At 37.3% G+C, this 24,983-nt stretch overlaps 1 protein-coding gene across 2 annotated transcripts in view; it reads left to right on the top strand.

The window, feature by feature from the left end:
- lpgat1 (lysophosphatidylglycerol acyltransferase 1) overlaps positions 1–24,983 on the top strand; it is a 63,340-nt gene that overhangs the window by 3,877 nt on the left and 34,480 nt on the right. For both annotated transcript variants that reach the window (XM_077221069.1, XM_077221070.1), the window contains 3 exons: positions 19,933–20,051; positions 20,180–20,275; positions 23,531–23,807. In XM_077221069.1, the coding sequence (XP_077077184.1) occupies positions 19,933–20,051; positions 20,180–20,275; positions 23,531–23,807 (492 nt within the window). The remainder of the gene's footprint in view (positions 1–19,932; positions 20,052–20,179; positions 20,276–23,530; positions 23,808–24,983) is intronic.

The raw sequence follows: 24,983 nt of genomic DNA, 5'->3' as shown, positions 1-24,983 counted from the left end.
TAGATTTTCCGTTTGGCGAGTAAATCTCAAAAGGCTATCCGCCCCCCTGGCGGGTGAATGTTCATATCAAAATAGTAATGTAATAAAATGTTTATTACAATTGCATTTTGTAATGTTATAAAATATCTAGCATGATGGCTACGGACATGACGGAGTTGTTGTGTTTGCGGGATGGGAATTGAAAGTGACATGGCGCACCTGAAGAACGAGCAGAGAGAGAGAGAGAGCCCTGGTCGCGCGCCCGCACTCTTTCTCTTCGAAACCAGGCGAAAGTATAAACAAGGCTTCACCGTCTCCTAATCGCTGTCTTGCTCTCTCTCCCTGGCACATATTCATCAAAATAAATCGACACGATGGTAAAGGTCGGAAGATCATAGTTTCATGTGGAGCATTCGGATATTTTTTTTCCTGAATTACCGCTGGGTGTGAACTGTGAATTGTACTAAAATACCTTATCTTCTCTGAAGCGTTCCGCACATTCAGCTGACATAAACCACACTTTAAATAAACGAAAAAACCTATCCAGTGATTAAATGTTTTCTGAGTTGAGACAAATCTTGAGGGATGTCCTAGCTGCCGGGATAATCACACAACGCGTACACATCCCATAATGACACGTCCAATTTGCGAACTAATGACTCACTCCTTTGAACCGATTAGTGCTGCCGCGATTAGTCGACTTAGTCGACGTAATCGACCATGCAAATTAGTCGACGGCAATTTTTTTAGTCGACGTGTCGTTTTACTATTGACCGCCTATTTATTTTTGGTCTCCCGTCTCAAACGGCTGACTTTAATTCACCTCCACACAGCAGTCTGTGCGCCGTGCGCGGCCTGCTGGTTAATCTGCTATCCTCTTCCTTCACGTTCCCGCCCCGCCTTCACTGCTTTGATATGAAAAATTGCGGAGGCAGGTGACGGTGCTTTCAAAGTGGGCTCGTTTGCTGCGGTCCGAGGGCGATTGTTCCCGGCGCCCCCCGCAGCGTTGGTCTGTTTCACACTCAACTTAATTCTATCGAACACTGGTGCGTTTGCGTGCATATTATGCCATCGCAAACGTGCACGGCGCATGATAGAAAACAGAACGCGGGTCAGTATTGTGTTTTTCAAACGGACTCTTTTGAGGAGACAATGGATTTCCAAATGTGTTGCCCTGATTCCACGCGCAAAGCACGAATACACTGCAGGCTCACTCTCGCTCGTATCCAAGGTAAATCATCAACACTATCATCCCTTACATATGTTTTTTTAACTAAATACATCATAATAAGCTAAAACGCATGCGCAGGTTACTTTACTTCCTGAACAAGTGCGCACCTGAGTCCGTGTTATTTTCACATTCACGCAAACCGCGGCACGGGCCCGCCATGCACGCAAGTGTAAACGCGAGCTGCATATCTGCCTGCCTGCTTTCAGCGCGACTCATTATTAGGCAGAGCTATGCGTAGTGGGCTAGACTCTTTCAATTCCAATTTATTTGTGTAGCGCTGTTCACAATATCAGAAAATGCATGTATTGCATCTACTTTACAATTCAGAGTGATGTTATCAGTTATGCATTTCAGAAATGTACATAAAAAATTTACAGTAAGCTAATAAAAATTTATTTAACAGCATAGATGAACAAAGAGCTAATTTAATTAATACATACATGTTTGTTAATAGAGGATTAGATTAGGACTCTGACTAATATGGTATAGCATAATGGAAATGCAGATAGTTAATGCTTTGATTGTTAATACATAATGTTTTTGAACAGGTGACATTTTATGTTTTGGCCCTTCAGTTGAGTTCAAAATTAAATGGACACAATGAAATAACAAACACTTGATTTTTTTTTTTAAATTAGTCGTTTAGATTAGTCGACTAATCGAAAAATTAGTCGAAAGATTAGTCGTTAGAAAATTAGTCGTTAGTGGCAGCACTAGAACCGATTCATTTTAATGAAGGGTTAAAAACAACTGATATTTCCAGTCCTTCAGTTACTGATCAGTCAGAGTAAATGGAGTAAAAAAATAGGCAGAGTAAAACTAAATATTTTTTTGAAATAATTATAATATATTATTATTGCATACTTTTTAGTAAATATACAATTAATACATTTCATTTGTACAGAACTATTTTTATAGGCACCACCACAAAAATATTATTTTAATGTGTGTAAATTGTGTAATATGTGTGTGTAAATAAAAGTAAGAATGGAAAATAATAGACCAGAAATATAATGCCAAAAATGTTTAAATATAGCCTATATAAATTAATGTATATGTGACACAAAAAGGCTGTTTATTATTTTGGCCGGTAAAAAATATGCTTGGCTGGTGGATTTTTTCATCTACCAGTCCCAGTGGCAGGTGAGCCAAAAAGTTAATTTCGGACCCTGCAATGGAGCAAAGATACAAATAAATTAAACAGTGCTTGTCAGGTTATTTAGGTATCTAACAGTAGTCTTAGAAACTGAAACTGAAGAAAGTAAATAAATGTAAAATAACACTGCTTATAATCGTCACTGTATAAAATTAAATAAAGATTGATAATTATTAAAGTTACAAAAGCTATTGAGTCAAGAGCACTGAGTGATTTCCTTGTCTTTTGTTGTTTGATTAACATTAAACACAGACGGCAGGAATATTAGTCTGTTGTCACTTTGACATGATGCATGGATCCAAAATACTGATATTGATGCATATGCGTTGTCTTTCTCTACTGTTTAAGTTCACTTAAGACGAAACTGACTATGTTTGCTGGGATACTCGCCAAGACGGGCAAGTTGACATAATTTTTGTGGGAATTTGTCTGTTCAAGTGCAATATTTGAAAGAGAACTCAATATTTTCTCGTTCTCTGAGATGCGACTTTCGGAGTGCTTGTTTTGGATGAGTGCACACACACCAATCTTCTTACAGTGCATGTACGAGTTCTCTTTTGCATCTTGCGCTTGTATGTTTAAATTGGCATGGCTTAAATGAGTTTAGTTTAAACGGATAGTGTTTAAACACTCCTATTGAACAAAGTTTACAAAGAGTGTCTGTTTTGTCCACGTTTTTTGATCACCGCTGTATTGGGGAGCCAGAACGTGTATCCATCGACAGAAACATACATTAGCCGAACTCTGTTTGTCTGTTTTATGCTTTGTTTTCAAGAAACCATTTTATAGATGTGTTGTAGATTGAAGTTGAACCGTGGTGCAAGTGCATGCCGAACCGTGGTTGGAGAATGGTACGGTTGATTTAAACAAAAACATTTTTTATTGAGAACCGTTACACCCCGTGACAGGTTGTCAGGTGTGCTATGGAAAATTATCAAATTTAAAAAAGAAATGTATTAAATGCTGCAAAAAATAATATATTGTCGCTGTCAGGCAGAAATCTCGTATTTAATAATTTCTGTTTTATTTCTAAAAATCAATATTATTGGTCATCCTTTAGGGTAGGTGTACCCATTAAGCCCATGTACCCTTTAAGCCCATTTTCAACTCTGAAGTCAAATTTAAAAAAGAGAAAATCATATTTTATGCTGCTCCTTATTTTAACCAGTCCAGTGATTTGTTACTTCCCTGGCATTTTTTATTGCATACCAATCACATTTGGCAATGTTGAGTTATCCCCATCGATGTGCATGCTGTCTCAGGGGACCTCGCACAGTCACCCCAAAACTTTGGTGTTTCAGGACCCTTCAGAAATCAACACATTTCGGCAATTTTCAGACATTTCTTTAGTAACTACATTGATATTATGTCAAATAAGAGATAAATGTATTGTTTTTTGTGTGTGAACAAATAGTATTTTATCATTTTACATAATTTTCCTTTAAATGGAAAGATGAGTTTTATTAGCTTGCGTTCAAAGCTAATCTCTCGGTCAAACCATTAGCATTACAGAAAGGCTAGACTGCTAAATAATTAAAGGGCAACTCCGGCGCAAAATGAACCTTTGGTCTAATTACACATTGGTGCATAGTCAACCGTTCTCTGAGATTTGTTTTCATGATTATCGAATGTAAAGAGTTTTATCTCTAAAAACTGTTTAGCTTATAACGCTAGTATATAGGGCATAGAATAATGAAAATAAAAATCGCTAGTTAATACCACTAGCAAGGCTCAAAATAGCCCCACACTAACACGGTAGCATAATGAGGGTCCCTACCTGCAAACTGAAGCATTGAGAATGTTGTAAGTGTACAGACAGTTTAGTAAGAAGATATTTTATAAAGACAGTCCACTTCGCATATACAGACAGGAGCCATCTTTGGAAAACAGTCTCGACCAGTCGAATCATGAACGCCGAGCCAAGTGCGCTGAACTGCCTTGGAATCTCATATGGTCCGTTGTGTTCGGAAGAAAGCACTGAGCGCATAAGAGCATGTTCGTGGTTCGACTGGTCGAGACTGTTTTTGAGCCTTGTTAGTGGTATTAACTAGCAATTTTTATTTAAATTACTTTATGCCCTGTATAGTAGCGTTATAAGCTAAACAGTTTTTAGAGATAAAACTCTTTACATTCGTTAATCATGAAAACAAATCTCAGAGAACGGTTGATTATGTACCAATGTGTAATTAGACCAAAGGTTCATTTTGCGCCGGAGTTGTCCTTTAAGCATGTGAACTGCAAACACTAAATGTTTTGTGATTCATTTGTACATTAATTTAGAAATAGATGTCATAAATTGTTTTGTAGAAAAGATTATTTTCATAAATTACCTTTTTTTTTAAAGATAGGCTTAAATGGTACAGTGCCACAAAACGCATGCAAACTACAGCGAATACAAGCTAACCTTGAATGAAAACAAACTTAACATTTCTCAATGTGGGCACAATAAAAAGTACTATGATACTAAGTCCACAGTATATTTAAGCTCTGTGCATGTATTTGTAAACATATCTTACATTTTTAAGGAAAACATTGTCTTTTTTCACCATTACTCACTGTGGAACCATTTAAGCCCTCCTTAGGTGTTTCAATGAGGAATCCCTCTAATTGCAAACTTTGATACATTTTCTGAAAGTGTTTAGTGATAACATTTCTTTGTGTGCTTTTACCTTACTAAACTTTTAACCTTAACTTACTTAATACCTTAATTTACAACTATATTTAGATAGGCCTACAAATTACACATTCATTCAAATGAGAGAGCCCGTTTTATCCTAAAGTCCTTTATGTATAAGCGGGCATAATTTGGGAGCCAAGCCCAGTTAAGGCTTGAGATTCCGGGCATGGAGAGGTACCAGAGGGACCCTACATTCCCCACAGTCCTGAGCCCCTGGGGCCATCCCGGCGTGGGGGGCCCACTAGGAATTCCCCCCTAAGCCCAGAGTATGGAGCCCCAACTCGGTTTGGCTCCCGAGATACACACGGTCAAACTTCCAGCTTGACTCCAGCTACAACTCCAGTCAAGCCGACTTAAGGCTTCAGACCACCGGCCACTAACACCTACCCATCCCACCCAGGGCTCTAATCAAACATTAGCTAAATATATATTTTTTAACACTTCCCTGTCACTGAATACATATATTGATGTTTTACTTTTTTTAAATCAATTAATTTTTATATTTTGTGAATCAATGATGATGTGGGCTTATTTGGAACACATGAGGGCTTAAATGGTGCCAAGTACCAATTAAGCCCATGCCAGACTTCTGACTTTATTCCTAAATTATCTTAATTTTATATTCTAAATAGTACATCAACTAATCAATACATTTTCAAACGAGAGATAAATGTTGCATTTTAACAAGTGATTTTTCTTATAAACTGTCTATCTATGAGAAAAACCTAGACTTAGATTTTGGTGGGCTTAATAGGTTCATTTACCCTACCTCTGTATGTGGGTTTGACAAATATTTAACCAATGAAAACCATTTAAAAGACCTTGTGACTAAACCACGTAACTCCATTGGCTCGTCAAACTGTCAGTCAAACTAGGGGTCGACCGATATGTGATTTTCAGGGCCGATGCCGATACCGATTATTACAGATCAAGTAGACCGATAACCGATATTTTAAAACCGATATATATAGCCTGTCTGGTGTAAAAATGTAGCTAAGTTAATGCCGAAATTAAGAATAGCAGAGTTTTGACAAATACTTTCTTTAAATTATTTTAAGCATATCTTTAAATCTGAGAACTGTTAATAACTAATTATTATTATTATTATTAATAACTAAAAAAATTTGCAGGGAGCACCCAGCAGCATTCTGTAAAACTTAAAGACTCTATTTTAATGGTTAAATAAAATTGTAGTAATCAAAAAGCATTTCTAATTAATTTAAATCATCAAACTTATTCAATTTATTTACAGTTTAACAAAAATTACATGTTTAGGGCCCTATGAAAAAACAAACTTTTATTTTGACGGGTTGCCGTGGAGATCTTTGAGTTTCTGTGTGTTTATGATATGACGCATATTTTCTCAGTTGAAACCTTAAAAAGCTCATGAAGTGACTAAGCGACTCTGGAGATGATGTTTATGCAATCATGTCCTCATATAGACGAATTCGGCGAAACTACCGGAAGTAAGCGGGCGCCATAACTGTAGTGTTGCGCCATTGCCTCCTATTGTTTTAGTTGCAACTTGCGTCCACTGAAATAAACAGCCCGCGATTTACGTGTAGAGTGTGCATTATTTGACCAACCCATCCGGAGCTCAGATAATTTTGACCCTCTATCTGCCTACCTGTAGTTGGCATTTTGTTGATCATCGGATGCCAGGCGAAGGAGAAAATACTTTTGAATACCTTTAAAACAACAGAAGGGGCGCGTTGGGGCAGTAAAGTTAGTAACATTACTTTTATGTCTGTTGTTAATGTTTGATTTGCTTGACTGTGACAATTTTTTTTTTAAATAACAAATTAAATGAAATATAATATAAATATGACATAAGTAAAAAAATATAATAAATAAATAAATATAATATAATATAATACATTTTTTCTATTCAATTAACATGCTATGGTCATTAAATGGCTTTCCTGAGCTAAATGTAACGTTATGTGACATAATTGTTCTCCTGCTGTTATATTGACCTCTTTCCATGGTTTAAAAACACTAAGTGGTCGATATTATGTATACTTTCTAGCTGTACCTTACCCTTGCCTTTTGCAATGTGAAAATGAGATAAATAATTGACACATGAAAAACATGAATTCGTTTATTTGATGTCATTCATTTATTTATTGTTGCCAAATGGACAGATCTTTTTATAGTTTCCTCGTTAGCTAACGCTAGCCTAGCTAGCTTGCCAAGCTATTTTCATAAATAATCTGTAAGATCGTTTGTACCTTCATCTGTGACTGGAGGCCACTGTCTAACATCATCAACCCAACAAGTCATTCTCCCTGGTTGTAGCTGTCATCGAGGCTGCGTTATCACGGAGGTTTGTTTACATACCAGCTCAGTAATGGCGTCGCCACAAAATGGCAGCCTACACAGAACGCTCGTCGGATTGGTGTATAATGATGCGGCTGAGGCTGAAAACGGCACAAGCGTCACACGTGCTCCAGTGTGTGTGTGTGGTATATGAAATCACGCGTCTGCACCATCCATTTAGAGACACGCAGGATTCATATTTAAATAGTCTTTTTGCGGTTTGAAATTCGATTTGATTTGTACTGACCTGCTTCTTATTAATTCATCAAGAAGTTGACAAATTCCGTGACATTCCACTTTATACAGTAAATTCCGTTTTTATGACTGGATTCCGCGATTCGGTCCGTGTTTTCTGCATCGCGGACATCACAGGCCCCTATTATATTGAGGTGTTTTGCAACTTCAGTGTAGTAATGTATTGCTACTTCAGCAAAGTCTGCTGCTGCCTTAACTTTGAGAGACAAGACAACTGATGCGTGATCAGTGCAGCCAGCCAGCGAGTGCTGTCGGTGTGACTGAGTCTTAAACTTTCAGTGCCTTCAGCTTTCCGCATTGATTGGCTGGACTCGTGACTCCCAACAAATCAGATGTGCGGGACATTGCATTGGTCTAGTCTACAGAGTGGTGAGTTCAGACAGAGGTGGCTGCGTCAGAGCCGAATATAGCGCATTTCAAAATTAAATTTATTTTATCGGCAAATCGGTTTTGAAAATGGCCGATACCGATAACCATAAAATGCTCAATATCGGCGCCGATAATCGGTCGACCCCTAAGTCAAACCTCATAACTCCATCCACCTCTATCGTGAATGAAGTGCTACATGCAGTATAGAGATCTTTGCTTGTTTGCAATGCTGATGTAAAAAACTGATGTTTGAATAAGTACTTTGTTTTCTTTACTCACGAAACATTGTCTATAAAGGCTAATGTTTTTTGTATTTAAAGAGCAGAGAAGGGTCTCAGTCTGGTATTTGCTGTCTAGTTGTAGCCAATATATTGCTTTTTAATAGTCTATCCTATAGATATGGCAATTCATCTTTTATATCATGAGATTTTTTCCAAATGCATTCAAGAAGAAAAGGTACAATAATTTTTTAACCTGTCATTTGATGAAAACATAATGCACTGACTGTCTCAGATGCAGCTGTTCTAGTGATGGATAAAATATATTTGTCATTTGTTAACTCCATCTGAGCTTGATTTTCAAAACATGTTAATATTATGACGACACATGCATGTGTATTATTTACCATACATAAAGCCACCATACCAACTTTGACACTGTTTAATTATTTAAAAAATACGGCGTTTCCGCCCTACAGTGACGTATGTCAATTTGTTGTTTTATCATCATCACCACAACAACATCAAATAGCTACCTATATGACCTTATTGTGTTCCTTCCTGACTTAAGCTCAAGTTTCAAATTAAATGTGATTTTATTATAATGTCCAGTTTTAATATACCATTTTAAACAATGCATGTTTGTACAATTTGGTTCTTTTAGTTCTTAGTGGTGTGCCATGACATTTTTTTTTACGGTGTCGTGGCAAAAAAAAAAAAAGGTTAGTAAACACCACCCTAGTGTGTTCCTGGCTAAAGGTTCTTCATGGAACCATTAATTCCAATAAAGAACTTATTTTTTAAGCGTGTTCCTGACCTTTTTAATAAGGTTATTCAGAGTTGGACTAGGCATCTAAATGGTCAATTTCACTGCCTGACAGTGTAAGGCACTGTTTCTTCAAGTGAGCCATGCAGGGCACTAGACTTCAGTCAGAGTCTCCTTGTGGTGCCAAAATTTGACTGCTGAGTGGAGATCTATTGACTCTTTTTCATCTTTATTGACTCTCACTCACACTGTTGTGTTTCCGTAGTTTGGATCGATTTCATTATTTTCTTTGGGTGACAAGTTTGATTAAGCTATTACTGTGTTTATTTTTTGTGTGTGTTTTTTTTTTTTTGCCTTAATAGAGTGTATTTGGACAGTATTATATGGTAGGAATCTTATGGGATGTCTTCGATTACCTCATATCTCTCTTAATGAATCCACATTATCTTTCATGACAGACTGGAAGTGGCCTGTATTGCCTCATGTGTAGTGTGATACAAGTATTGATTTGAATTTGACTATTTCAAGTAGAAAGAGATTTTTAGGTTTCCTTGTAAAGGCAGTTTGAATTTATGGACCGGTTGGATCGAGGGGAGTTGATGCGCCTCCTGCTTACTCACAGGCATTTCACGGCTAATTTCATTTTGTTGCACGCTGGTACTAAGAGTAGCAAGAGTGTTGATTGTACGCAGAAAGCTCTAGACTGATTATGTGGACCATGAGATGGAGGCGCAAGAGTTTGGACAATAAGACCGTCATTAAGATAGATAAGACCGTTCGTCATCCTTTACAAGATAACAAATAAAGGTTGTTAATGTAACATTCAGCAGTGACACACAGTTTAATATGCTGTAATCTTAATCTAAAATGATTTTAAGCAATTTAATTTTAAGTGGAGATTTTATGAGCTCATAATCATTGAACGATAAAAGGAATATTTGCACTTTAAAAAGGTACATGTGCATTCTTCACCTAGGCTATACGAAGTTGAATCTAGTAGAAGAGCAGTTCTATTTTCATTCGTCTTCTCACAGTAACCGCTTGAGTATAGCATACAGTTTTGGGTTACGCTAAGCTGTGTGCTAAATGCTCACAAATTGGGATGAGCAATGTCCGGAAAGCAACATGGTAGAATGTTAAATTATTAATTGTGTTTTCCTATTGAATTCCAGCTCATGTGTAAATGAGCTGTGAGTCATATGGATGGTGTCTTCAATTTAGGCTGTCCTGGTATCCTATAAGGAAAAACAGGAAAATGTGTGTTTTGTTTTTAAAGTATTTGCAATAAAAAAGGTACAATGATTGTATCTGTCAGTCAAGGTCAAAGCCGTTTGTCATAATTTTCACCTGGTTAGAATTTCACCTGGTTAGAACAAGCTGCCTCTCTGTACACTGATAAGAGGCTGACCTGATGATGCAGGTGAAGATAACTATGTGTTGCAGAGGTCAAATCTTTGTCGCCTTCCTGAACAAGACTGCACAAAGAACAGATCTGTTCGATGTTTTCAGATGTAGGCTATATGAGGAACTGATCAAAATACAATTAATTTTTAACTGAAAATCTTTCTCTCCATGAGCCGTTAACTCCAAGTGATTCGCGAGTTAATGGGTTCCACTGATTCGGTTCGAATCATGAACCTTTCCAACTGGATCAGAAGAATGATTCTGTCAGTGATCTGGTTCTCAAGTTCGAATCACTGAGTTTACGATCCAGTTCCCCTTTTGTGTTCTGCTAAAAAATGGATTACAGCGTTAAGGGCCGTTTGTACGGAACGCGCTTTTGCATTTAAAAGAAACGCAGGGTATTGGATTGAAAAACGCATGGTCTGGAGATCTTTTGTTAAGTTGAACTTCTTTTAACTGTAGCACCGCATTTTTGAAACGCTTTATGTGTGAGATAACTGCAAAAGACGTGAGCGCAGAAGTCAAACTCATCTGTCTTGCACAGGGGCCCTTAAGGTTCATTTTCTAGGGCTGCTCCCTAATAGTCGACTAATCGCTTAGTCGGTGAGAAGAAGCTTAGTCAACCAAAATCATAGAGAGAGACAGATCGTTAAAAGCGGTCCTTGTGCTAATTACAGTGTGCCGGGCAGGAATCTGAACTTTTGCCTATTATCCATCAACTTCAAATATGGCTTATCATTTGAAACATGCAAGTAACTTGGTCACTCTCTCTAACGTTAACCTAGATAAATGTGTGCTATAATTAGCCTAATTTCCAAATGTTTGTGTGGAGGCTAAAGTATTAGCCAGTGCAATTACTTGCATTTTTTTCCTGATAACAGCGGAAATACTCCGTTATTTTTTGTCATTTTTTTGGTACAGATAAGAGTAACACATAGGCCTAGTTCGAAACTCTACTTTTATTTGTGTAAACTGACAATAACAACACAACTTTGTGCTTTTGTAAAATAAAGGAAACAAACCGGATGCTTTGTCACCACGGCCCCCGTCAACTGGAGCGCGTCACAAAAATGAACTGAAACTCAACGTATGGGCTACTTGCCTCACAGACATGAGAAATATATCATTAGAAAGCTTGAATCGTCTACTTTTAAACAAGCCAATTCAAATTGGAAAAAAAAAAACATTCTGATTATGCAATCCATATGTAAGGTGGATTTCACTTTAAAGAGATAAATCTATTTGAAGCCTTCTATTTATCATGTAGTATTATTTATTTTGGTGATCGGTATCGGCCAATACTGCTTCCAGTGTTCAGTAATTCGTGATCGGCCCCCGAAAACCCTGATCAGAGACACCCTTAATTGTAGCTGAATTCTACATGAAAGTGGACTTCAAGGGGCAGAGTTGAGAACCCCTGGTCTAGCGCATGTTTATATAGAAAAACAGCACAGTGGAATGCAAAATTGTGTTCTGTGTTCAGTAAATAATGACAGAATGTGCATTTCTCTATTCCTTGACGTTGCATCCACATAATGATTAACAGCGACAAAACAAGCTAAAGTAATTTATTGTCACTGAGAGTTACCAATTTCTAGTGACATGAGTGACAGTGACTGTTGGTGATGTGACAGAGTTGAGCAGCTTGATGCAAATGAGCAGCAGCGCAAGTCACATCTACCAGTTGTAATCGAGACCGGGAATCACCAGCTGATACAGTTTGATACAGAAGTTGAGCTGGAACTCATACTAGCAACCAAATAAAAGTGGTTCAAACTAGCAACTACTGTGATTTGGTTTGACATTTTCTGATTTGAAATGACACCTCCAAATAGCAGCACAGCTCATACATTTTTTCTATTGTTCTGTCCTATTTTTCGTACACTATTGATGATTCCAAAGTTAACAAGGAAAGAAAAGCTCTTTGCATTGTGTTTGCATGAGTTTCCCCATCTCCATGACCAAGCTCCTGTATTACATGCAAAAAAAAAAACTGGGAGGAATGTTTTATATTGTTCTCAGAAATGCAGATTTGCATCAAAGTTGTTTTACTGAATTACAAATTCAAACCGGATCATCACATCCTACCCTGCTTTGTTGAATAGACTGCACAGCAATGTCGTTGTTTTGTCCTTGTTCATCTGAGTCTTGTACTAACTGTTTGCAAATGAAATTATGAGGGCCCCGGTGCAGCTCAATGGTGTGATCGGTCTAAGGTCCAAGATTTTCTCCTAAATTACATTTGCTGTGTCTTGTGGAAATAGCAAGCAGCTTGTTGGTATAATCACTGTTGGCTTGAAGTTGTAAGTGTTAATAAATGCCAGAAAATATTGTCTAATGGATAGCACAATCTATTTATCTCTCTCATTGGATGACATCATGTTGTTGTAAAACAGTGATATATGCAATCTTGTGACTTTGAAACCGTCAAGTCTTCAGGAAAGTAAAACATTTATTTGGCAACAGTGAGTCATGATGGTCAGGAAATCATCCACCCCTCAACTTCAGTTTATAATTGAAGTGTCCATTGTCCAACTGAACTAAAGGTTTTTATTTTATTTTTTCCTTCTATAAAAAAGAAAATGACAGTGCCGTAATATTATAATATTTCAATATTATAATATAATACTTATATATAATATTAATATAAGTAATATTTCGAAAAACTGTCAAACATTGCTTAATTTAATCAGTAAATATCTTTGGTTATTTTATTTTGTTTATTCACTAATAACACTAAAAACAAAACAATTAAAAATTAATAATAATAATATTACTAAAATTATATAAGCCCTAATAACAGTCTTACAGGGTCCAAACAAAGCACAAATCAGTCATCTGTGAAAATTAAAAGCAGCTAGAAACATGGAAAACAGCGTGTTTGGCAAGAAATATAAATTCTTCAAACTGTTTCACTTTTTTATGTTTAGTATCTGATTTCCTCGTAGAAAGAGTCTGTGATCATTCTTAGAGGTGTTCACAGAGGCTTTTGTGATCTACAATTTCCCAGTGTGAAATCGTACCAGCCAGCATGTCCTGAAGTCTGTAAGAAAATACTCGTTGATAGAAGATCTGGTTGTATCTTTTAGCAAACATGGGTGCCCCGTAACTTGTCGTGTCAGGTGCCCTCAACCCCTGAGCTTAATACGGTTGAGCTGCTGTAATGACTTATTTTGTTTGTGATCTTTGACTTGCTGTTAACAGCAGAGAGTGTCAGCCGTGCCAAGACTCAGCATGACCTCTCAGAGAGATCTGTTGGGTTTCCTGCTATATATATATATATATATATATATAAATAAAATAAACGTGCTTAACCTGTTAAGCTTCAACCCCACTTTTTGAAAAATCCCCAGAAATGGCATACCCAAACTAAAACACATACAGTTCATGAACCCTTTGTACTAAAAGCAGTAGTATGATCTCATTTGAAAGCTGACACCTGGCAGTTTATTGTAAATGTAGAATTAATTATTCTCATAATGAAAAATAGTTATAAATTGCTTCAAATTTTTGTAAAGTTATTATAAATTTATTTTTTATGAAATATCTTCATAAAAATAATATTGAAGTTGGCATTATATCAATCTATGAATGCACTGCAGCTAAAGCCACATGTCTGACCATGTTATTTTTAAAATCTGAAGATGACAAGTCTAAAACTCTGTATTTAGTTAAATGTTTTTCAAGATCATGTCATATGACTTTATTTTGATTAGACTCTAAAATGCAAACTGCTGTTTATTGTGATGTTCTAAGATCTATTCAGTCTATTGTCTCTATTGTTATGTGGTGCAAACGAGCCCCATTCAGTCTAAGGGCCCTTTCACACCTACCTTGTTTGGTCCGGACTTTCGGACTTTTCAGTTTGATCCGAATCAAAATTACAGGTGTGAAACCTACCCCGGACCGGACCAAACAGATGAAATTTGGTCCGACGAAAAGAGGTAGTCTCGGTCCGGATCAAACTGAACAAAGGTTTGGTTCGTTTCTAGTGTGAAAGCATTTCTGTATGGTTTGGACTTTCAGACCTTTTACAGGAAGTTCCGGTGGTTCCCACATAGCCGAAAAAACAGAAGGTGGCAGGAAAAATGAGCCGTGGTAGCACATGGGGAGAGGAGGAGACGAGGTTTTTAATTGAAGTATGGTCTGATGACATAATAATAATCGCATGATTGCTTGCAGTTTTCTCCTTTCCTGCCGGTGACGATAAAATCTTCGCACAACGAAAAAATAACAATACAGTTGCAACGATATGCGTCTGTTCATTCATGTTGTCATAGTTTCCTGCCGAATTGAGAACACGCTGACGTCAGACGCACGTCCGTTTACAAACCAATCAATGTCAAGATGCAGCCCACATCAGGGATGTGATTTTTCCGGATTAATCCGGAATTCCGGATTTTCCGACCTGAAAATGTGACCTACGTGAATCATGCAGATCTGTAAAAAAAAAAAAAAAAAAAAAAAGAGGGAGGGGGCTGTCGGCTGTCGGAGTGAAAAGTTTGCGTTCAGCTTGTTCACCTGCTCAATTCCGTATCTCAGTGGCTCTCGCGCCACAGTGGTATCGTTGTCAGTTGACAAGAACATCGGCGTTAGGCCACCAGTAGTGCTGGGCGACATATCGATATAGTTCAAATTTGTGCTGTGATCCTTGCTCCAAGCAAGCTGCTGACTGCTTTTGTAGAAATATGTACAGTATATCGTGCATTCTATCAGTTGCAGTTCTGGCGCCTCCGTCTCAACAGCATTAGTGTAACTTACAACGCGACAAATACTCACATCAAATGTTAACACATCAGTTCAGTGAGTTCACAAAAGTTAATTATTTCCATGTGCTTTAAAGCCTTGCCGGTTAAACATGTCATTCACTGCTGATGCGCTGTTCTAACATGCGCTTTACTGAGCGCGAACACCCGACGCGCACATGCACTAAAAGCCTGTCTAACAGCGCCTGGTTACTGGACTAAGTTATCTTTCGAGTCTTATTTCGCTAATACTCTCAAATACACACAAGGTTTACATAAGGAAAGTTGGTTATGTCTAAACTGAAAGCAAACCGAGAAAACAGAGAAATCTGCTTGTCAAATGCGCGTGTATATTAGACGCGTCGCGTACAGGTCTTAAAGAGACCGTAGCCCCAATAATAAACATGCAGCCGCTTGTCCTTAAAGGGATAGTTGACCCAAAAAAAAAATTCTGGCATTATTTATTCACTGTAATGTTGTTCCACACCTGTATTAATTTATTTCTTGTGCTGAACACAAAAGAAGATATTTTGAAGAATGTGGGTAACCAGACATTTGCTGGTCCCCATTGACTTCCATTGTGAAAAATATACTATGGAAATCACTGGGGTACATCTACTGTTTAGTTACCAACATTCTTCCAAATAACTTCAACAGAAGAAAGAAACTTATTCAGGTTTATAACTACTTGAGAGAGTAAATGATGACAATTAAAATTTTTGGGAGAACTATCTATTCAATGTTAATAAAACAACAAAACACAGAGGAAATCACTCACTGCTCTTGACTGAGAACTTTAATAGCTTTAATAAGAATCAATGTATAATTTATACAGTGAAGACTATATTTGGCTTTGACTTTGACTGAAAATTTGATCTCACTTTGCGGAAAAAATATCGGGATATATATATCGATATTCAGCCAAAATTTGGGGGGGGGGGGGGGGGTGGACTCGGTATATTTTCCTGCTTTTTTGTCCTTAGCCAATCACATGCCTGCCACATAGATGATGACGACAGGACGCAAGTATGTCACGTAAAGTTCTTTAGTGCGCTCGCATAATTGCAGTGTGAAACCAAAACAAAACTTTCTGAAAGTATAAAATGTATCAAAACGTGAACTTTGGTTCGGATCTTGGTGCGGACTTTTAGGTGTGAAAACGCCCTAAGTCTCCCCTGTACACATTCACACCTCTTCGGCCTGTTTATGGCTCTAAATATGTTTTTCTTTTGTCTTCATTATAATTAACGACTGGCTATTCACTAGAGATGCTCCGATCAGCATTTTTGGGGCCGATCACCGATTACCTATCACCAAAATCATGATCTGCCGATTGCCGATCACTGCCGATCACAGAATGGCAGGGGAATTGGAATCTTTTATCTATAATCTAGCAGAGTTTGCACCATTTGTCGAAATATGTTTATTTAATTGTATTTAGAAAATGAGATGTCTTAAGGCTAATGTAGGCCAGCTTTCCCAAATAAGGCAGAGTAACATTAAATTACTCCAAACAAAGAGGAGTCAGGCAGACCAACACACATCATTTACTAATTGGCAACAAAATGTACAACTTGTTACACCAAAACTGGCTACTGATAAAAGGACAAAACTATGGCAAGTTTTTTTCTGTTATTATTATGAACGTCTGATGTAGTTGAGCAGAATGCTCTTTTATGAAGTTACTTCATTAAAGGACATATTTAATGAGATTATGCCTGAAAAGGTTTTGGATTTTTTATCATATGTTCATTTAAAAATATATATTGTATAAAATTACGTCTTGTTTTGTTTTATTGTATTTATATGATATTTGTATTTTTATAATTGAATTTTTGCCATGAAAATAAATTTGAATGCTGACATGGCATTAAATAAAATAATCTGAATCTGATGTAGTTGAGGAACCAACTACGTCAGATCAAAAAAAATAAAATACCACCACCACCACTTTTTGAAACATCTCGCGGCACGAATGTACCAATACAAATAAATAAAAACATCTCCAGTTAACTCAGAGCATTCATTTTGTTATAGGAACAAATCTAGCGCTGAAATGTTTTTTTTTTATCAAGTGATCAAAGTGCTTGTTGCCGCAGCGATCAGTGGCGCAGATACCGCGTTCTGTTGTGGCTCGCGCGGTGCACGGTCTTCACTCGGACGCGCGCTTCAATCCGTTGGGAGACTCCCTATTCGTTCCGGTGAAGGAAAACTCATGTTGCCACTGCCAAGCTCCACTCTGCTGTTGTGTGCCCGTGCGCCACGCATGCAAGTGGGAAAGTAATTTACGTCACGTGACCGGCTTTTTTGATCGGCGCTTTTGGGGTTCGCCGATCAATCTATTTTTAGCCAATATCGGCCGATCATGATCGGAGTCCGATCAATCGGAGCATCGCTACTATTCACTCTGTTTCAATCCCTAATTTATTTTTTCAAAGTTTCTCACTTCACAATTGAAACTGTATCAAATGACCTTCTTGAAAAAAATTAACATTTCAGTAAGCATTCTTATTTAGAAAAAATCATAAAAATAACAGCTAGGTGGCAGGTGCATCTGAGGGCTAGCTAACATGTTAGCTTAGCACACCATCAATACACGACAATTTATGTTCTCCAAATTTACTTTATAACGCAAGTCGAGTGTTTTAAATAACCTTCTGTGATCTGATTTGGCTTCAGATAAAAAAATCGGACAGAAAATATATTTTATAGTATTCTGCACAATGATAAAGTTTATATCGATTAGCATTACATTATAAATATAATCTATTATGAAAATACCTGACATGGCTCGAAGAACACAGGTAAATCAAATATCATTGCAATCTTGTTTATTGTCTTCAAAACGTGTTTATCTGCATGTTACAGCAATCTCTGGAAGTTATCTCCTAAAATGTGTTAGGGAGTTTCTGCGATGTCACATGATTATGGCACTTCTTCGTGTGTTCCATATATGGACTGCGTGTGCACACGGCGCTCTCAGGCTGCCAGTATGGATTGAAAACACAGTACATCAGAGTATCCAGCGCTCATAATGATTACAACGGCACATTTGGGTATAAATTCAATAAATATTATTCCTGTCTATGTAAACCTATGAGAATCTATCAATATTTCTCCAAATCTGCAAATTTGAGCTAAAAGCCCCGAGGGACGTTGTTTTGTCAAGCGCTGTCATGACGACCTCACAGGAGTTTTTTTCTGAATGAGACCGGCTGACGCTCATAATTCGTATTAAAGGTATCGACTCAATTTGTGTCAGGTGTTATGTAATCAAAAAATAAGACATAACTGTCACTAAGTTTCTTAGAATACAATAGTGGTCAAATACTGAAACTTGAGTCTTTTATCTTTTTAATAATGTATAGTTAGTTCAAAGTAACAATCAGATTTAAAGTTATTATATTGACAATTTAAAAAAAAACGCTTCAGTGCGCCTGCGCTCTGGCAACGGTTAACAGGTTAAATTCATTAGTTTAATAACTTTTATTGTACATATTACATATTATAAATAAATAAATGTGAAAATAAAAATATATATTTTTTAGGGCTGTCAAAATAACGCGTTAATTTCGATTAATTAATCTGAGAAGAAATAACCCGTTAAAAAAATAACGCAGATTAATCCATTCCGTTTTGACCTTTGCGGAGCCGTTCTAGCATTTGTGTAAAAAGGAGGGAGACAAGAACGCGCTGCTTGGATCATTGTTTGGAACATTTACTTATAACAAACGGAGCTCGTCAAACTCTAAAGTACCACATCAATGCAAAGCATCCAGGAGTGTGTGCATGAGTCGGTGAGTGTGTCTGAGAGAAAGCGCGCTTGTGTGTGTGTGTGTTGTAACTTTTCACGCGCTCTCACGTCACACAACCATTTTCTCACGCACAGAAAAATCGCGCACCAAAGAGAGGACACGGAAACAGACAAGACAGAGCACGTTACTTATGATATTAAAAAAATCTCAGCTCTCAGATTCTGTAAATTTTATTACGAAAATCAAACAATACCGTTTTGGCGCTTGTAAATCTGACATGACAGATCCCTATAGCGGCACGTGAACCGATCATCTCTAGCTAATAGTAAATAAACACGAATGACCAATTGGAATTGTAAAAATACAGCAGCCGCACACTCAAAACACTGTGCAAAATCAATTTTAATAGCAAGCTTTCGGTCTTCCGACCTTCTTCAGGCATTTTCAGGCCTCAAACCTTATGCCTGAAGAAGGTCGGAAGACCGAAAGCTTGCTATTTTAAAAATTTAAAATATATGCTGTTTGTTTGAATTTCTGCTCATCAAAGAATCCTGAAAAAAAAAGTATCATTTTCCACAAAAATATTAAGCAGCACAACAGTTTTCAACATTGATGATAGTCAATCAACATGATTTACTCCATTTTGATCGCTTCCTTAGACGTCAGTGTTTATATCCAAACTATAAACTTTTGTCGCAGTATTTCTGTGATGATGTGAATATATGTAACACGGAAATAACGGTACAGTGTTTGTGAAGCTGTTTCCATACCTAGATAGCTTTAACTGCTTTCTCTGGTCTGTGGCAGCACAAACTTAGATTTAAATGTTCCGGTGGGATTTTTTCAAAGGTTTAATAGACATAGCCAAATCACTGTCGGTTTAGAAATGAGATTGTGTCGGTGCTTAAATCGAGAATCAAAACATAAAAAATCGAACTGACCACAAACTTTTGATTAGTTATACAACGTGTATGAATATTTTAGAAATAATTTTTCAGTAACACTTAAGGTTTTCTGACTATCTGAGTAATGCCTCTGTTTTTTTGTGGTATTTTTAGTGACAGAATGGGGTGACGATGTGAGACCAATGACTGAGGATGAAGCAATGGTCATAGTCAACCATCAAGCCACAGGAGACGTGTGCACCCTAATGATGTGCTTGCAGGACAAGGGCACGGTAAGCACACCTCTGGTTAATTTAGGCATAGTACTGTTCTGCTCAAACCTTATATTTAAGTTTTGTCGCACTGAAAATATTCCAGATTTCAATCAGGCAACAAAACTAATCATCATGTTCTTATCCAGGTTGTACGAAAGATGATGTGGTTGATGGACCATGTTTTTAAGTATACAAATTTTGGGGTTGTGTCCCTGATTCATGGAGATTTCTTCATCAGACAGGTAAGAACTGTTCCCTTAAAAGTAAATATGGATGCTTTGTAACATAAATGGACATGGATAAAGTAAAGGGTTTTTTTTGGTAATTTTTAGTTAGCTCTAGGGTTGTCATTAGGGGTGCGCCGATCCGATACTCAGTATCGGTATTGCTCCGATACTACCAATATTGGCCGGATCGGGTATCGCCAGACGAGACCATCCAAATCCAATCCGATATTGTAGCCTACGATTGTTATTGTTATACAACACAAAAGGCAACAAAACATTATAAAGCACTATAATCTTTTCGTGTACTATATTCCAAGTTTTCTGAAGCCATTACATAAAGTTTAATGTGAGGTAAGTTACAGGTTTAAATCGTTAAATTAATCTTCACCTAAGTGCTTCCCTCCGCTGCGGCTGTCAGTCATTCTCAGCACTGAAACAGCGCGTCGCGCTCGGGTAAAACAGTCACGATGAAACTCTCTCCAAGATGAGTCAATGTTCCTATTATTATACTGTAGATCTGTAGATAAAGGTCTATGGTATGCATAAAAGGACTTTAACGTGCTGGAGTTCCACATGTTACTTTCTACCGGGTGTCTGTTAGATCACAACACAACTGATCAGTGATCACAACACTGGAGTAGAGAGCGATATAATTGCTCTTCACGCGCACATTAACTGAAATTTAAAACTGTTAAAAGGCTCAAACTAATGAATAAATAAAGAAATATATGTATATCTTACTTTTGTGCTTTGAACTTTTCAATGCGAAGCGCTGCGCGCCGTGACTCCATGTTGCTTCGAGCGCATCATCGTGCGCACGGGATGCGCATAAGGTTTCGTGCCGCTCTGAATTGGAGCCCTTCATATTACAATACTTTTGCGCAATGGCAGTTTATTGATAGCCTTAGTTGTTCTGTCCAATCTATCATAAGTTGCTGCTTCATTAAAAAGTTGTGCTTAAAATTTTAAATTAAATGTCTTTTAATTATATAGTATATATTTTTTCTGTATTGTTTTACAAAGTAAGGAAAATAATGTTTAAGTCAAGCTTTGATGCCTTTAACAAAAGAATAATTACAGTCTCTTCCCCAACGTGAGGCACACAGATACAGTTTATTAGATAATTTGGCACTGTTTTTTTAATTATTATTTTAGTATTGGATCGGATCGGTATCGGCCAATACTGAGTCCCAGGTATCGGAATCGGTATCGGAGGCAAAAAAGGCGGATCATGCCACCCCTAGTTGTCATGGTACCAATACCAGAAAAATTTAGCAGCTCTCTTTACCAAATTCAGAACCAAAGCAAAAACCGGTTGAATTAGGTACTTTAAAACAAAAATTTGTACCGTCTTGTCTGTTGGTTATCACTGTCAATCTTCGCATTTTCTGATTCAGTTGCATTTAAATACGGTTGTCAATCTAGAAAATTCGCAGTGTACTTAGTAGTATGAAAAACTAAACTTGTAATCAGGTTGTGAATGTGTAATAAACAGGAAGCAAAAGAGCTTCCTTCATAAACACAAAGGCTATCAATCTCTAAAGCGCAAACTAAATTAATTCTGCACTCTCTTCTGCACAAAGATGTCTTGATTGTACAATGAATCTCTTATTTACATTGTTTACACTTGGTTGGTTATTCTAAAAGGATTCAGTTTTCAGCAGTTAAGTGGATTATGACTAACTTACTGACTAGCACCTCTGATTGGCCATTGTGTTCACGTGCTCAACAGATATGATTGTGATTGGCTACGATGCTCAACGCTTGTAAAAACACGCTGTAAATAGAAAGCTTTGACGCTCAGAGAGAGCGCAAAACAAACTCAAAACGGGTGCGTTGAAAACAGGGTCTACTAGAAGGTTCTGCAGAATAGGGATGGAACGGTATGAAAATTTCATATCACGATTATAGTGACCAAAAATATCACGATTATCAATATCACGGTTTTGATAAAATGAGATGGAAATGTTCAAAAAGAATTGATACACACACTAAAACATTTCAACAAGTTGATAATAATAAATCTCCCTCTCACACACACACACTCTTTAAATGAACAAAATATGTTAGTTGGGCCAGGGTGACTAAACAGCCACGATCAATAGCAACGCAAACACAGCGCACATCCATGTCTCGGATCACCGCGGGCGCGATCTCTGGTTTCATTCTGTGTCTTGCGTCTCAGTTTTGGATTTTATTGAAAATGAAATCAGAGTAATTTAGTATTAATACTAATATAATATTGTTGTAGTAATCATATTGTCTTGACAATTATTTTGTACACTGTAACTTACATAATGAGTTTATAAACCGGTAAGATTTAAAAACATTAATGTTAATCACAATTCAATATTTCATGTCACTGAAATTATTTCTGTGGTAAAAATAAATAAAAAATCTGTGTAATAAGTTTACTATGAATGAATACAATACATTATCCCTTAAATGTCACCCGTAATAACTTGAACATTTTCGTTCGTCTTGGCTCAAAGCCACTTGCTGTAAAACTTTTCTTCTCGGAACCTTTGCGTTAATTACAAGTTAGATAATGAAATATTTAATCTCTAATCAATATTTTTTGTCCAATTATTTGCCCAAGTAGTTTTGGTGTATTGAGGTAAAAGTTAACTTGCCTTGCATTCGCTAGATAACAGTGGGTGGTTGTCACTAAGATGACTTAGCAGATTTGATGTGTTTCCTTCCCCCTTTTGCAGCGACTTTCCTTTTGCAAGACCTGCAGATGGTACCCATCCTCGACTAAATTTCCCCCAGGACTCTTGTAACAGCCAAAATACGACCACACCTCAGATTTTGTCCTCTTGGATGGCTGAAAAATCCCCGAGCACTGTCACTGCCTCCTGCCATGTCTTCTCGTGCAAAAAACAACAACGTTGCATGCTCACACCGCGCCTGCGTCAGACTGATTCTGGCTGGACAGGATTTACTCTGAGTTTTCAAAATCACGATAATCAAACACGGTTTTAGTGATAATTAAATTTTAAACGATAATACTAACCATCAGGACATTTTATCATGGTTCATCGTGAAACCGGTAATCGTCCCATCCCTACTGCAGAAATGCTTGTTCTGTCAATTATTATTTAATTTTTTTGTAGCGACTGGTACTGGTAGTACGTTTGACAACCCTAGCTAGGTCTTTTGTCTGCATTCTCTGTACATTTGTTGAAGTAGCGGGGCTAACAACCTAAATGGCTGTTAGTGCAAGGGGAAATTTAGTCGAAATTGACAAGTCTGGGGCATTACCAACAGGGTAAAGCATATCGAGAAAAGCAGCTAATTTACCTGAAGGATCACCTAGACAAGTATTACTACAGCAGAGACAGGAAGTGGATTGTGCTGTTTCCTGAGGGCGGCTTCCTAAGAAAGAGACGAGAGACAAGCCAGTCCTTTGCCAAAAAGAATGACTTGCCCTACTTGACTCACGTAACACTGCCACGGCTGGGGGCCACACAGATTATCCTGAAGACCTTAGGACCCCAGCAGGAAAACGGCATCCTGGGAACAGAAGGAAGTCCACCAGTTCAAAGTAAGGAACACAATCTCTTATCCATAACCTTATTTTATGTATTTATTTATTTATTTTTTAAGTTTAATCAGATATGACTCTTCCACTAATTTCCCATGATCCGTGTATGAATTACCAAATAGCAGTTTGTCCTTTGCCTTTTTGAAACTCCAATTAGTAATATCTGTTTTATGGTATCTGCTAGGGCCAAAATGACACATTGGAGTAACCAATGACATTATGTAAATGCAATAGAAATAGTGGAATGTCACACTGTTTCCAATTTTCCACAGTTCCTGTACATTTTTTTACACAAAACAAGATTCCCTAGACCAGATTCTAATGGCTGGTATGACAATGCCGATTAAAAAGATTGTGATCATTCACCATTTAGTTTGTTTTTTCTGGGTCCATCGCTGCGTCAATAATCGAATACTTCCCTACTATATAGTTTGCTAAAACAGAAGGCCAATGGGGTAGTGTCCGAATACATAGTATTCGAAAAACAGTATACGTGAAATATCCCCAGGTGACCTCCTACTACTTGTGAGATTCTGAAGTGCGTATTTTATGGACACTACATGAGGCCACGGGAGAGGATTTATGAATGGCGGAGAGTTGGATTAATTGATTAATTGAAGACAAACATTTGGTGGTGATTTGTGTACCCTGAAATGCAATGTAAGTCGCTTTGGATAAAAGCGTCTGCCAAAATGCATAACTGTAAAAATGTAAAATGTTTTCTTTCATTTGATCGGGTTGATAAACTTAAGTAGTTAATGTTGTATTACTACACTGTCAATATTTCCCTGCCACACTTAGTACATGCTTGAACTATCTTGCTGGGTGGATCTTCCATTTTGTCTGGAAGGCAGTCAACCGTACACCGTGGAAAAAAATATTTGTTAAAAAAAATATCTCTGCTTAATGGAGGACTTAACTAATGGAGATGTTCGATTCTGACAGGCAAGAGTTCAAAATGAAGAAACACTAAGGCTGGTTAAACAAAATAATTAGTTGCCAGAAGGGCTGCACAATTTGGGGAAAATGTCATATTGCGATTATTGGGGTCAATATTGCAATTGCGATATTATAAACAAATGGTTTCATGAGTCAACTTGCTTGGTCCTAAAGAAAAATGCACACACAGATTAGTGATAATTCTGAAATGTGTATTTCTCAACTCAAACTAGCAAC

This window comes from Siphateles boraxobius, unplaced genomic scaffold (genome assembly GCF_051911475.1).
Source record: "Siphateles boraxobius isolate OS27281-9 unplaced genomic scaffold, OSU_SipBor_1 8, whole genome shotgun sequence".
NCBI lineage: Eukaryota > Metazoa > Chordata > Actinopteri > Cypriniformes > Leuciscidae > Siphateles > Siphateles boraxobius.
The sequence above is the reverse complement of the archived record's forward strand: the minus strand, read 5'-3'. Positions and strand labels throughout refer to the sequence as shown.